At 34.9% G+C, this 13496-nt stretch overlaps 1 protein-coding gene across 1 annotated transcript in view; it reads right to left on the bottom strand.

The window, feature by feature from the left end:
* Nucleotides 1-5786: 5786 nt before the first annotated feature.
* LOC136036862 (early growth response protein 1-like) overlaps nucleotides 5787-13496 on the bottom strand; it is an 11275-nt gene continuing 3565 nt past the window's right edge. The window contains exons 2-3 of the mRNA XM_065719195.1: nucleotides 11263-11482; nucleotides 5787-6768 (exon numbers count right to left, since the gene is read on the bottom strand). Coding sequence (XP_065575267.1) covers nucleotides 6488-6768; nucleotides 11263-11482 — 501 coding nt within the window. The 3' untranslated portion in view covers nucleotides 5787-6487. The remainder of the gene's footprint in view (nucleotides 6769-11262; nucleotides 11483-13496) is intronic.

The raw sequence follows: 13496 nt of genomic DNA on the forward strand, positions 1-13496 counted from the left end.
GAAATAAAAGATTAATATAGAATTACATTACAAACATTACAATGAAAAATAACATAACCTGCCGTCACTTTGATAATAATTTTCTATTGAAAAAAAACGATGCCATATATACATATATATATATATATATATATATATATATATATATATATATATATATATATATATTATATATATATGTTAATTTTAGCGAAAGCGGTAAGACATTGAAAATAGATTCTTGGATGAGGTCATTGAAAACTATTTTTATTGATATCTTCAATTAAGTTTAAACCTCCATATCAAATAACGGCATATTAAAACTTCTCTGTTGCGTATATACCTCTTGGAATTTTCATCCTGTCTTATTAAAGAACGCTTAATGCGTGGTAACTGCTATGGTATTCCTCAGGGTAGATCTAGAGAAACATATGGGGGAGGGGGGGGGGGCAATGTGACATGGGTGCCAATCAGCAAAATCTTGGGGGAGCCAATGTAACAAGGGCACCAATAACTGACCAAACTGACAAGTCGATTTAAAGAAAAAAGAGTGAAAAGCCGAAAAAACAAGAAATGAGGGCGCCAGAAAATACTTGGGGGGTCTTCCGCCCCTGGATCTGCCAGAGGTGTATCTTGACGTAGATCCATCTGTTTTGTAATTAAAACTTTAAAAAACAGCCATTGTATCACATATAAATTGTGTGAGCCAAATGTATACGCAAGGAACGGGTCTTCGGGCCTAATCCTCAGGAAATCTAATGAATATTACGATTTTCTCTTTGACTTTTTTTTTTATTTTCATAAATTCCAGCATACCTAGTTCTCTAATGCTAAAATAGCACTAGGGTCTGGCACCCGCGACCCTCTAATAGTTATATAGAATTAGGAATTATTTGAAGTGCTGTAAAGTCATGGAATCCATTCAAATTCATTAGAATTACTCAAGTGGAAGTACATTAACGCTTTAAATGCTATCGACAAACCATTTACCCTCAATGTAGAGCCGACCTCCTACGGTGACTTCTTCACCTTTTTGAGACAGATCCATCTACTAATCAGTAACTTTTATACAGTAGTTGACATTTAGCACAACAGGCGGTATGAGGGTTTGAGGGGGAGTTGAAAACATTAAATCTCCTAATCAAAGGATATTGATCACATAAATTTCTTTAAATTGATAGATTTGTATCTTTCTTCTGTAAAGATAAATTGAAAAATGAGGTTTATAATCCTGTTATTTATTGCTTGTAGTTCTACAAGCTTTTCTATCCTGGGTGGTAATCAGGGAATGTCAACACTTATTACCGTTATAAATCAGGTTAGCAGAAATCAGGTAAAGTAGTTAAGCGCGCATTTGGTTATTCTGAGAAAATAAGGCGAAAAGCTTGGGGCTGTTAAAACTTGGTCTCAATTCATGATTCAAGTAAACTTAAAGGATCCAAGCCCCGTTCAAAGTCCTTAATGATGGCTAACTAGCATAAAAGTTATGGAATATTCATTTAAGTTGTTCGATTTAGTTGATAATTTTTAAAAACGTTTCAAACGGGTCATTCTTAAAATGCTTAAAATTTAATGACTTGCACTAGTCTCCGCTTTACTGTGATCAAACAGTTCGTGGTAACGAACTGTAGTAAGGAGCGACCCGGCTCAATAGTAACCAAAACTCTAAAAAATTGAATTTTGATATCAATAGCTACATCAAAAGAATCGCATTTTAATGCTGATTTTGAATATATAAGTTTCATCAAGTTTAGTCTTACCCATCAAAAGTTACGACCCTGAGAAAATTTACCTTATTTAGGAAAGTAGGGGGAAACACCCCCTAAAAGTCCTAGGATCTTAACGAAAATGACACCATCAGTTTCAGCGTATCAGAGAACCCTACTGTAGAAGTTCCAAGCTCCTATCTACAAAAACGTGGAATTTTGTATTTTTTGCCAGAACACAAATCACGGGTGCGTGTTTATTTGTTTTTGTTTTTTTTCTTTTCCCCAGGGGTCATCGTATCGACCAAGTGGTCCTAGAATGTCGCAAGAGGGCTCATTCTAACGGAAATGGAAAGTTCTAGTGCCCTTTTTAAGTTACCAAGAAAAATGGAGGGCATTTAGGCCCCCTCCCACGCTCATTTTTTTCCCAAAGTCAACGGATCAAAATTTTGAGATAGCCATTTTGTTCAGCATTTTCAAAAACCATAATAACTATGTCTTTGGGGATGACTTACTCCCCCACAATCACTGGGGGAGAGGCTGCAAGTTACAAACTTTGACCAGTGTTTACATTTAATAATGGTTATTGGGAAGTGTACAGACGTTTTCAGGGGGATTTTATTTTGTTTGGGGGTGGGGCTGAGGACAGGAGGCTATGTTGGAGGATCTTTCCTTGGAGGAATCTGTCACGGGGGAAGAAAAATTCAATGAAAAGGGCGCAGGATTCTCTTGCATTACTATAAGAAAACAATGAAAAATAAACATGAAAACGGTTTTTCAAATGAAAGGAAGAAGTAGCATTGAAACTTAAAACGAACAGAGATTATAACGCATACGAGAGGTTCTAAAAATACTTTAGCATAAAGAGCGAGGTATTTAGGAGGAGATAAATACCTTGCTCTTTATGCTAAAGTATTTTTAGTAATTTCAACTATTTATTTTACGGCCTTTCTGATTCAGGGGTCATTCTTAAAGAATTGGGACAAAACTTACGATTTAGTGTAAAGAGCGAGGTATTAACGAGGGTACAAACCCCCTCGTATACATAACAAAAATATAAGGTTATGAAAGTTTGTTACGTAAGTTAATTCTTAAGTTACGTATATTTTTTACTAATAAAAACGTTCGTTAAAAATTAAAAATTCTAGTTGCCTTTTTAAGTAACCGAAAAATGGAGGGCAACTAGGCCTCCTTCTCCACCCCTTATTTCTCAAAATCGTCTGATCAAAACTAAGAGAAAGCCATTTAGCCAAAAAAAAAGAATTAATATACAAATTTCATTTTAATAATTTATGTGCGGAGAGCCAAAACCAAACATGCATTAATTCAAAAACGTTCAGAAATTAAATAAAAAAAAAACTAATTTTTTTAGCTGAAAGTAAGGAGCGACATTAAAACTTAAAACGAACAGAAATTACTCCGTATATGAAATGGGTTGTCCCCTCCGCAATTCCTCGCTCTTTACATTAAAGTTTGACTCTTTGCCACAATTCTACTTTTTTAAAACAATCAAAAGCTTTAGCGTAAAGAGCGAGGAATTGCGGAGGGGACAACCCATTTCATATACGGAGTAATTTCTGTTCGTTTTAAGTTTTAATGTCGATCCTTACTTTAAGCTAAAAAAATTAGTTTTTTTTTATTTAATTTCAGCAAAAGAGTGTGAAAAAGTGGCAAGGGGAAAAACTGACCAGTGGTGTTAATTGGGAGGATGGGTTCGTTTACTCCTCAAGATTTTTAACCTCTCTCCCTAGATTAAAAATAAATCTTGTCCCCTCCCTAAAATTCCATGAATTAACGACACTGAAACTGGCAATAGGGTTGCAAGAAAAGTTACTTCAGCAATCTTATGTTTTTTTTTTTTTTTTTTTTTTAAACAGAAAACGTTCAAGTTTTTAGAATTTGATAAAAAAAATACTAATCATCCTTACAGAAAGAATACAACTATCTTAGAATAAATACATTTACGACTTTCCATTGAAATTTTTAAAGGGAATTTTCTTTGTCACTATTTTTGTTTCGATTCCAAATTTCTTAAAAAGCAGAGAATTGATCCCCAATAAAATTTTTAAATATCAATTGATAGTTTACGAAACAATCGGTTTAGTTTGCTAAAGCAAAACTCTGAATCTAAGAATTATTTAATGAGTCACCATCACCATTTGATTTCCTTTGCATTTAAAGAAAACTAATTTCAAGCCAGCCCTGGTGCTTTCGTTCCAAAAGCGATAGAAGGAACATACTTCTCTGTAAATCGTTATTCTCATGCCATTTTGGCTCATTTGCCCTGAAAGTTTAAGGTAAACTGGACAAAAAAAAAATCTTAGACAACCTTTTTGATGAGAAGTAAGCAGTAGAGGTGATTCGAACATGGTGTATATTTCATACACACTTGCTAAAAATCCGGCTAGAGAGGCCAGGGACTAATTGTGGTCCTCCACGCAAACAGATTAGAAATAATTGCAAGGTGCCGTTTTAATGAAGGTGGAAAATTACTATCTTTCTGAAAAAAATTGGTCGTTTAGTGTATGGTTAGAGGGCGTAGAATGCGGCATTATATCGCTTTGGTATTAGAAAAATAAAATTTGCGAGATTCTTTTGTGATTACGGTCTAATCAAGAAGCAACTTGTCCACCTGTTGGGTGCTCATCGAGTCAATCAGCAACCTGAACTTGGCACGTTACTGCACTGAGTCACTAAAACTCCACAGCTTATCCTCGGATTGTTTTTACACCGAGTCGGAATTAAGCTTGCTCTGAACCAAGAGTGGACTTGTTTTAACCATTTAAGGACTTAGCTTGAGTTCAAATCAAATCTAGACTAAGCTTTTTGTGTTGAAATTTTTGTGCCACGCTTTAGTATTTTGTGAGCTCGTCCAAAAAACAGAGAATAATATTGACACCAAATAACTCTATTTCTAATTATGGTCCTGGGTCTTTTCATTCTGGGTCGAACGCACCTTATATAGGTCTTTTTCTATGCAAGTGTTTCATACTTTGAAGAATCAATGCAGCTAATAATTTGCACTCCGTTCATGGAGTTCCACATGCAATTTCACCTGCAATTTTACTAGTGTTTGGAGTTTAATAATGTCATGCCCTTGATATAGTCATTATAGAAAAGAATTATTCATTAAGAGCCTGGCCTTGAGGAAGCACACGGGGGCAATTTAAGTTTTTCCCCACATCCACCTGTAAGAACGTAAGCCGCCATATTTTTCATGAATTATATATGAAATACTCTTCAATCTAAATTGCACCCGGGGACAGGTGTGCTCCTCTTCCCTAACTAAACTGCTGATTTTCTATCCCAAGTATGGGCGGTCTTCCCTGCCCCCAAAAGATATACCTACTTGTGTACAAAAAGAAAAAAAAAGCTGATCTAGTCCAAAGATTACTGGGGATAATTTATGCGCTAGAACGAAAAGGAACCTTTGGTATTCAGGTGCAAAATCCAGCATACAAAATTATGAAATGTAAAAAAAAAAAAAAAAAAAAAAAACAATAGAAACCTACCCATGTACTCTTAGACCACATTTATCAAAATTTTCAATAAACCAAAAAGAAGATTCCGAGCATCCTTAAGTGACTATGTGCTCACTCTACTCAGAAACGGGGGTTACAAAATGTCATCTAGAGTTCGAGTATAAAACGATCAGGGTAGCTGTGAATATGGAGGGTAAAACGTTAGAAGTTAATTTTAGTCCAATTGTAGTCAATTAAAGTACAAAGTCCGAACGCACTCTTTTAGGCTTAATAGGTGTTCTTTTCTCTTAAGATCACCAATCCCCAACATAGAAAGAAAGAGCCAAATAAGGTACATTCTAGCCACAAGGAAAAGACGCATGACTACAAATAAATATAATCACTTGGGGTCTATAGTGGCGTAATGTTTTTGGGCCTCATAGTTGCCAATGGAAATAGAATCCATTATTTATTCCTGTAACCCTCTAAAAATGCAGGTAACATTGATACGGTTTTCCAGGTCATATACCAAACGAAATTAAATTCTAGGAATTTCGTTGGTTCAATCTAAATCATACGGTAAACTAAAATTAATATAGAGAGCATAACAACATACGATTTCTAAAAACGAAGGAACTTTTATTGAAAACTTCGTGAGATCAAAAAGGAAAAAGAACAAATCATTCATCTTTCGATAATGAATAACTGACAACATTGTAACCAGTAAAGCTATTTTATGTCTTATAAATTATATTGGTCACGAGCATCCGTAAATGTAATTCTGATGATAAGATTACTGGCGTGGGTAATGGGGGGGGGGGAATTGGGTTGGAACCTTTCCCTTTTCAAAAAAGTATACTTCTACCAGAAATAACTACGTTATATGGTTTATGGTTATATCGTTATATCGTTATATGGTTATATGGTTTTCGCCCTCGGGAGGGGGGGGAGAGACTCTTGTTATATAAAAATTCAAATTCTTATATATATAAATTCTTATAAACATACAAATTGAAATTTTTAAATTTGCAACTCTGCTCATCTTTTATATAGTACAAAATATAAATTCAATATAAAAGCATTACCTATAAAATGTTCTTTACCATGTTTTGTCTAACTACAGGGCAAAATAAACACGATGGCTCTCAAAAATGAGGACTTGATGCAGACGAAGAATATCACAAATCGCGCATCTGACCTTACTACTCATTACAACAGCGTTACATCATTGTGGTATAATACATCGCGACACTAATATTACATAAAAAATGGGTTTGAACTTTTGATTTGCGTTTTTTTAAATTACTCTTTTTTATATAAATACACGAACTAAATTCTAGTCTACAAAATCATTGGGTTATAAGTAAACGGTGGAAAGCCTGATAAAGGTTGGAACATAGTTCCTAATGGGAGTTGATGGGGCAGCACCATAAGAGGTGGAGTCGGTCGCTGATGAGTTCTGGTGTGCTTTTTAAGGTGATCTCGACGTCCAAACTTTTTTCCGCATTGTACACATGAATAAGGTCGCACACCAGTGTGAATTCGTTTATGTCTTGTTAACTCCTCATTCCGAGTGAAAGTTTTGCCGCAAGATTCGACTTCACATTGGAAAGGTCGCTCTCCTGTAATTAGAAATGAATAGTATAATTTTGTTGTAAATCTATATTTCGAAGCATTTGGGATAAACAGGTAAATATATATATATATATATATATATATATATGTGTGTATATACATATATGTAATAAAAGAAATCTAACTATCCTGATGAAGATATCCTGATTTTCTCTAGTGAGTTGTCAACACATTTCTATAAGGGCTAAAGTTTTTTACTGTTTTAAGAAGTAGAGTAAGAGAAAGAGTCAAACTTTAGCGTAAGGAGCGGGGTGTTGAGGAGGAAAAGCCCCTTTCATTTACGGAATAATTTCTGTTCGTTTTAAGTTTTAATGTCGCTTCTTACTTTCATTAAAAAAAACTTGTTTTTTTATTTAATTAAATGTTAAAACAATAGAGATTTCGTGATTTCTTTGTTTAAAAGCATAAACAAAAAGCAAGTCTCTTCCAACATTCCCACACAAAAAGCTGAATGGCTTGGAACTTAGGGGGGGGGGGTCTCCGTGTAAGTATCAATCCTTAACATTTGAAAGCAGTGAGTTCCAAACCTTGGCACTGGAATAAAAATGAATTAAACTAGGTATATTTTCATATTACGAAGAGTTGGGAGATTGAAAGCACAGCAAAACTGAAGCTAGTATGAAAGATAAAATGACAACATCGGTTGCCATCAAAAACCGGATGATAGGAGACTATGAAGGTACTTGAAAACAAAAATAGAGTACAGTAGTAAATATGAATTTTAGACCTAACGAAAAGTTTTTTCATTGATATTGAAAGATCTATGAACCGGTAAACTAAACATTTTAAACCACCAACTGTCTGTATTTATGACATTCTATTGCGTTCTTATTAAATCAATAGTTACCTTTTATCTTAATAATTATTAAATTGAGGTGGTGAAAGGTCCTCACTGATATATAGAATAATTTTTATTCTTGTTAAATTTTTAACACTGACCTTTTCTTTTCTTTAACGCTGATTCTGTTCACTTTGATTCCTGTCAGTTCGTCAGACGAACTGTACCAACTAGCACATAATATTGAGAAATTGTAAAGGCCATTATATGTGTAGGAGTGTTGACCATTAACCTCAACGAGAGTCCCCCAAAAAACTAAGAACATTAGGCTTAAAAATATATCTTTGAAGGTCCGAACACTAAAATTTGACCACTATAGTAATAACAATTATTTATATTAAAAAAAACTGTTTATTTATGTATCTGTTACCGTGAATGTCCAAAACCAGGTTAATGTTGACATTACCGGTGAATGTTCTCCTTGGATTCAATTGGCTTTGCGAGTCAGAAGTTTTCAGCTTTACGCAAGCTATGAAGGTAAAAGTTAAAGTTATGTTATGTTAATTTGGATTTGGTTGGTTTGGATTAGGTTGAATTTGGTTATAAATATCACAAACGGGTTAAAAATATATCTTAACCCAACTTCGCCCATTCTAACCTAACCTAAGTTAACCAAACCTGTCATTAAATAAAAAAACAAGTTTTTTAGCTGAAAGTAAGGAGCGACATTAAAACTTAAAACGAACAGAAATTACTTCGTATATGAAAGGGGCTGCTTCCTCATCAACGCCCCGCTCTTTACGCTAAACTTTGACTCTTTCTCTCAACTCTGCTTTTTAAAACAGCAAAAAACCTTAGCTTTTAAGCCTTAGCCTTAGCCTTAGTTTTAAGTTTTAATGTCGCTCCTTACTTTCAGCTAAAAAAAACTTGTTTTTTTTTAAATTTAATTTCTGAACGTTTTTGAATCAATGCATGTTTTGATTTTGGTTCTCCGCAGAGGAATAATTAAAGCGAAATTTGCAAGTTTTTTTTTGGCTAAATGGCTTTCTCATAATTTTGATCGAATGATTTTGAGAAAAAACGGAACTGTGGAGGAAGCCCAGTTGCCTTGCGATTTTTTGGTTACTTAAAAAGGCAACTAGAACTTTTAATTTTTTACGAATGTTTTTATTAGTAAAAGATAAACGTAACTTATAAATTAGCTTAAGTAACAAACTTTTGTTATCTCATGTTTTTATTACATATATGAGGTGTTCACCCCCTCGTCAGTACCTCGCTCTTTACACTAAAGATTACATTTTGTCCCAATTCATTAAGAATGACCTCTGAATCAGAGAAGCCGTAGAATAAATAGTTGAAATCACTAAAAATACTTTAGCGTAAAGAGCGAGGTATTAGGAGGAGGTGAGCCCCTCATATGCGTAATAATTTCTGTTTGTTTTAAGTTTTAATGCTGCTCCTTATTTCCAGTTGAAAAAACTTTTCATATTTATTTTTTCATTTTTTTTTAATAATGCTAGAAAATCCTGCGCTCCCTTCATGGAAATTTTCTTCCCCCATGACAAATTCCTCGATGGAAAGCTACCCCAAAATATCTCCTCTTGTCAACCCCTCCTCCCAGCCAAAAAATCCCCCTGAAAACGTCTGTACAATTCTCAATAACCATTACTATATGTAAGCACTGGTCAAAGTTTGTAACTTGTAGCCCCTCCCACGGGGACTGTGGGGGAGTAAGTCGTCCCCAAAGACACAGTTATAAGGTTTTTCGACTACGCTGAATAAAATGGCTATCTCAGAGTTTTGATCTGTTGACTTTGGCAAAATAATTAGCGTGGGAGGGGGCCTAGGTTCCCTCCAATTTTTTTTGGTTACTTAAAAAGGGCACTAGAACTTTTCATTTTCGTTAGAATGAGCCCTCTTGCAAGGTTCTAGGACCACTTGGTCGATACGATCACCCCTGGAAAAAAAACAAAACAAAAACTACAAAAAATACAAAATTTCACATTTTTGTAGATAGGAGCTTGAAACTTCTACAATAGGGTTCTCTGATACGCTGAACCTGATGGTGTGATTTTCGTTAATGTTCTATGACTTTCAGGGAGTGTAAAATAAGGCAAATTTTCTCGGGTTCGTAACTTTTGATTGGTAAGACTAAACTTGATGGGACTTATATATTTAAAATCAGCATTAAAATACGATTCTTTTGATGTAGCTATTGGTATCAAAATTCCATTTTTTTAGAGTTTTGGTCACTATCTAGCCGGGTCGCTCCTTACTACAGTTTGTTACCACGAACTGTTTGATCATCAAACCTTGCATTAAACTAAAAAAGTTGACTGGTAATGCTGACTAAATGCAAGGAGAAAAAAGGTATTCGGACTATCACTGGTGAATTTCGTTCACGAACATCAGACATTCACGGTAGCATATCGTCTATACATGGGCTGAGAGACGAAATGCACCCCCGTGAGCCTTCATGTCCCTGGAAACTAATATTTTTTGCCAAACTATTGTTCTCTTAGATAATGGTATTATAATTTTCGCTGGCTTGGTGTTGACTATACTTGGCACGAATTGGGAGTTTCTTCTAAAAACTTATTGAACACGGCACTTTGATATAACGCTTTTATTTTGTTTTCCCCTTAACCAGTTTGTAGAGAATAAATAATCTTAAAAATTTGGAAGGTGAGTTTCCAGATCAAAATTTAAAATTTTATTTTATTTTTGAGGACTCAGAGCTATTGGAGGATACTGCCGCTTTTAACCATGTTTCGCCCTGTGTATCTTGTACCCCCCTGTGGCATTGGATTAGTAAACTGAGATAGCCATTCCACTTAGAATGAACGAAGGGTCTCAAGTGATCTTTCAGGGAAGATACGGGAGAAAGGTTTCGTTGACTTTATTATTTCTTCCCATTAATTTTTGCTTTTTTGAGTTTTACTCGATATATATTTTAACTTTGAGTCATTTATATGCGTTTGTTCATTCGTATTTATTTCTGTTCGTTCAAAACTTATTATTTGACTTTATGCTTGTTTTAGGATTAAAACTGCTTTTTACTTTACTTTGAAGAACATTTATAAATAATTGCTTAAAAAGATTACTGGAAATCAAATTTTCGATTCAAACGAGCGCTCATCTGATTTTGGAGGTTAACTGGCAATCATCCCTGGAAGACAAACTAAAAGAGGAAGTAAAGGCTTATCCATATCCATTTTTCCCGGGAAAAATAAGAAAAGTATTTGTTTTACTTTTCCGTATTTGAGTACTTTCTGTCTTCAAAGGCCCTCAGAAATTCCGTGTGTGACGGTGGAATTTTCGTAACAATCACATTGGCTTCTTAAACGGGGTGGGTTGGGGTAAAGCTTTTCGTAAAGTTATGCAAATTTATGTTAGTTGGTAACTATCGTTAAGGGTCACTATTACCTACACAGTTTGATAGTTTTGATACGTACCCATTAATAAGCATCCGTTGGGAAAATTATTGTCACTTATTTTAATCTAACTTTAATTTGGATCTAATTTTAATTTACTCTACTCTAATTTACTCTAATCTAACTTTAATCTAATTTACTCTAGCTTAATTTGCTCTAGTCTAACTCTAACACAAACCTACTCTAATCTTATTCTAATCTAATGTAATTCAATATATTTTAATCCTAATTTACTTTAATTTAACTTTTATTGATATAATTGTAATTACCTGTGTGACTTCGAATATGTCCTTTAAGCTGTCCGTTGTTTGAAAATCCGACCCCACAATGCGGACACCGGAATTTCTTAGGTCTTGGTTTGCGTTGTGCTTGATGAATGAACTGCATAGCGGATGTGCTTGGTTCAATCCCAAGTGATGCTAGTTGCAATGGTGATAAAGATTCAAGTGTGTCGACCAGGCCTTTCCAGTTGGCAGAAGATGCTGAATCCTGCAAGATTGAATTAGTATGAAAGCAAGCAGTGCTACAATCCAGAACTCATAAAGCATTTTTCTTTAGCCATTACCTCATAAATTCATTCAAATCTGAATTGAAAATATACTATAATAATATGAAGCATAAGGACGTGGCTAAGGAGCGAGCCCAGAAGAAAAAAGGAAGTAAAGATATTATTGCTATGGAAACTGTTGATCTTTGATTGAACACCAATAAATGAGTTGACCCCTCCTCCCAGGATTCCTAACAAGAAAACCCTTACCATGTCAAAGGTGAAGGCAATTCGAAGAAAAAGCGGAAAAGCAGTCACTTATAGCATCTGCAAGGGGGGGGGGAGTAATAGAATGACCAGGTACATAATCCTTAGTAATTTCACGGGGTATGTGGTGACCAAAGGAGAGGTTTTAAACAAGTTGGACTTGAAAATAAAGGATCCCGTGTGTCTGCCTTAAATGTTTACTGTTACGGCAAGTGTGAAGCACCCGCTTAAGTGATGGTCCAGCCTTAGGTCAAGCAGAGAGTATAAGCTGTGTAATCTAATTCCCCTAGCGACTTCCATGGCAATTATCACCAACATTCTGAGCCGTAAGAGCAGAAATTAATTTCACGGACTGAAATTGATGGCATGAAAGTTTTGCGGTGTCGCTAGAAGGCTGCTCCATATGAGGCTGTACCCGAGATTCAGTTAAGGGGGCAGGTGTAGCAAGACATGTAAAATTACGTAAAATAGCCAATATGTAATCAAAAATGACACTTTTCTGAACTTACGCTTAAGTATTATAGGGGGTATTTGGACCAATCCATCCTTCAAACTGATAAAAGTCAACGCTGTTAAGTCGATGGTGTTAATATAGTGGTTATGTAAGAAATTGCTCATGAAATTTCAGAATTTAAAGTTCCACACAATGTCAGAAACCCTTATCAAACCGTTTCTTCAACTTATTGAAGGAACGTTAGACAATTTCTAGGAGAATCAAGAAAAACTAATATTAGCAACACATCTTTGTCCAACAACACAAGTTCAGAGACGCATTTCAAATATGTCCATTAATGTGATAAAACAAATTTTATCTAAAAGAGGGGCATCTCCTGTCTTGCCTTTCATCTTGATGAGTCCACCAATGCTAGTTGGCGTTTTCAGTTATTCATTTTGCGTGAGGTATAATTATATTCACTTAGAGGACATCAAAAACTATTATCGTTTTATTATATAACTAAAAACCACTTTGAAAGGGAAAGAAATCCTGGGAATGATGTGTCCATTTTTGACAGTAATACTTTACAAATGAAACATTTGTTGGTGTATGTGATGATGGACCAACTTCTTAACAGGATTCTTACCAGGCTTTCAAACAAAAAATAGAGGGCTTTCACCGTAAGTAAAGGGACCACACCGTGCTTTGTCCCGCACTGCACGCACATAACTATTCGCTGATTTGTTCTTCCTACCAAAACTCCTCTAAGAATTTCTTACCTTTTTGATGACATTTGTTAATTATATAAAACATATTACTGCTAATGCTCGTCTGTCTAATACTAGGTACCAAAATGAATTCTGATCACAAAGCTCATTTTTTTGTAAATTGCTCTTCGCTTTTTTTGCTGTTCATCAAGGGTCATGTGGTTGGATGAGTCTTTTGATTTGGATCAGCTAAACCAGCCAAATTTATAATTGTAATGTGACATAACTTACGTTACTTACTTGATAGATTATGCTTAGGTGTGTTTATTAAAGCTACAGATCTGGTGCCTTAAAGTAAGTATTAGAAACTTCGCCAAGGTTGAACACTTTATATTTTTTCGGAAACTGGAGAATTAGAAATAAGAATATGGGATGCGCTTAGAAAGGAAATTAATAACTACCTCGACGCCCTTGAATATAAAATTCAATCTTATTATCCTGAAGATTCTTCCAATTCTTTGAAGAATTAGCTGCTTTAATCTCAAGCCGATTTGATGTGCTGCCGATATTTCTATTGAAGTAGAAGACAAATTTTAGAGCCACAAA

Source organism: Artemia franciscana, chromosome 16 (genome assembly GCF_032884065.1).
Source record: "Artemia franciscana chromosome 16, ASM3288406v1, whole genome shotgun sequence".
Classification (NCBI taxonomy): Eukaryota; Metazoa; Arthropoda; class Branchiopoda; order Anostraca; family Artemiidae; genus Artemia; species Artemia franciscana.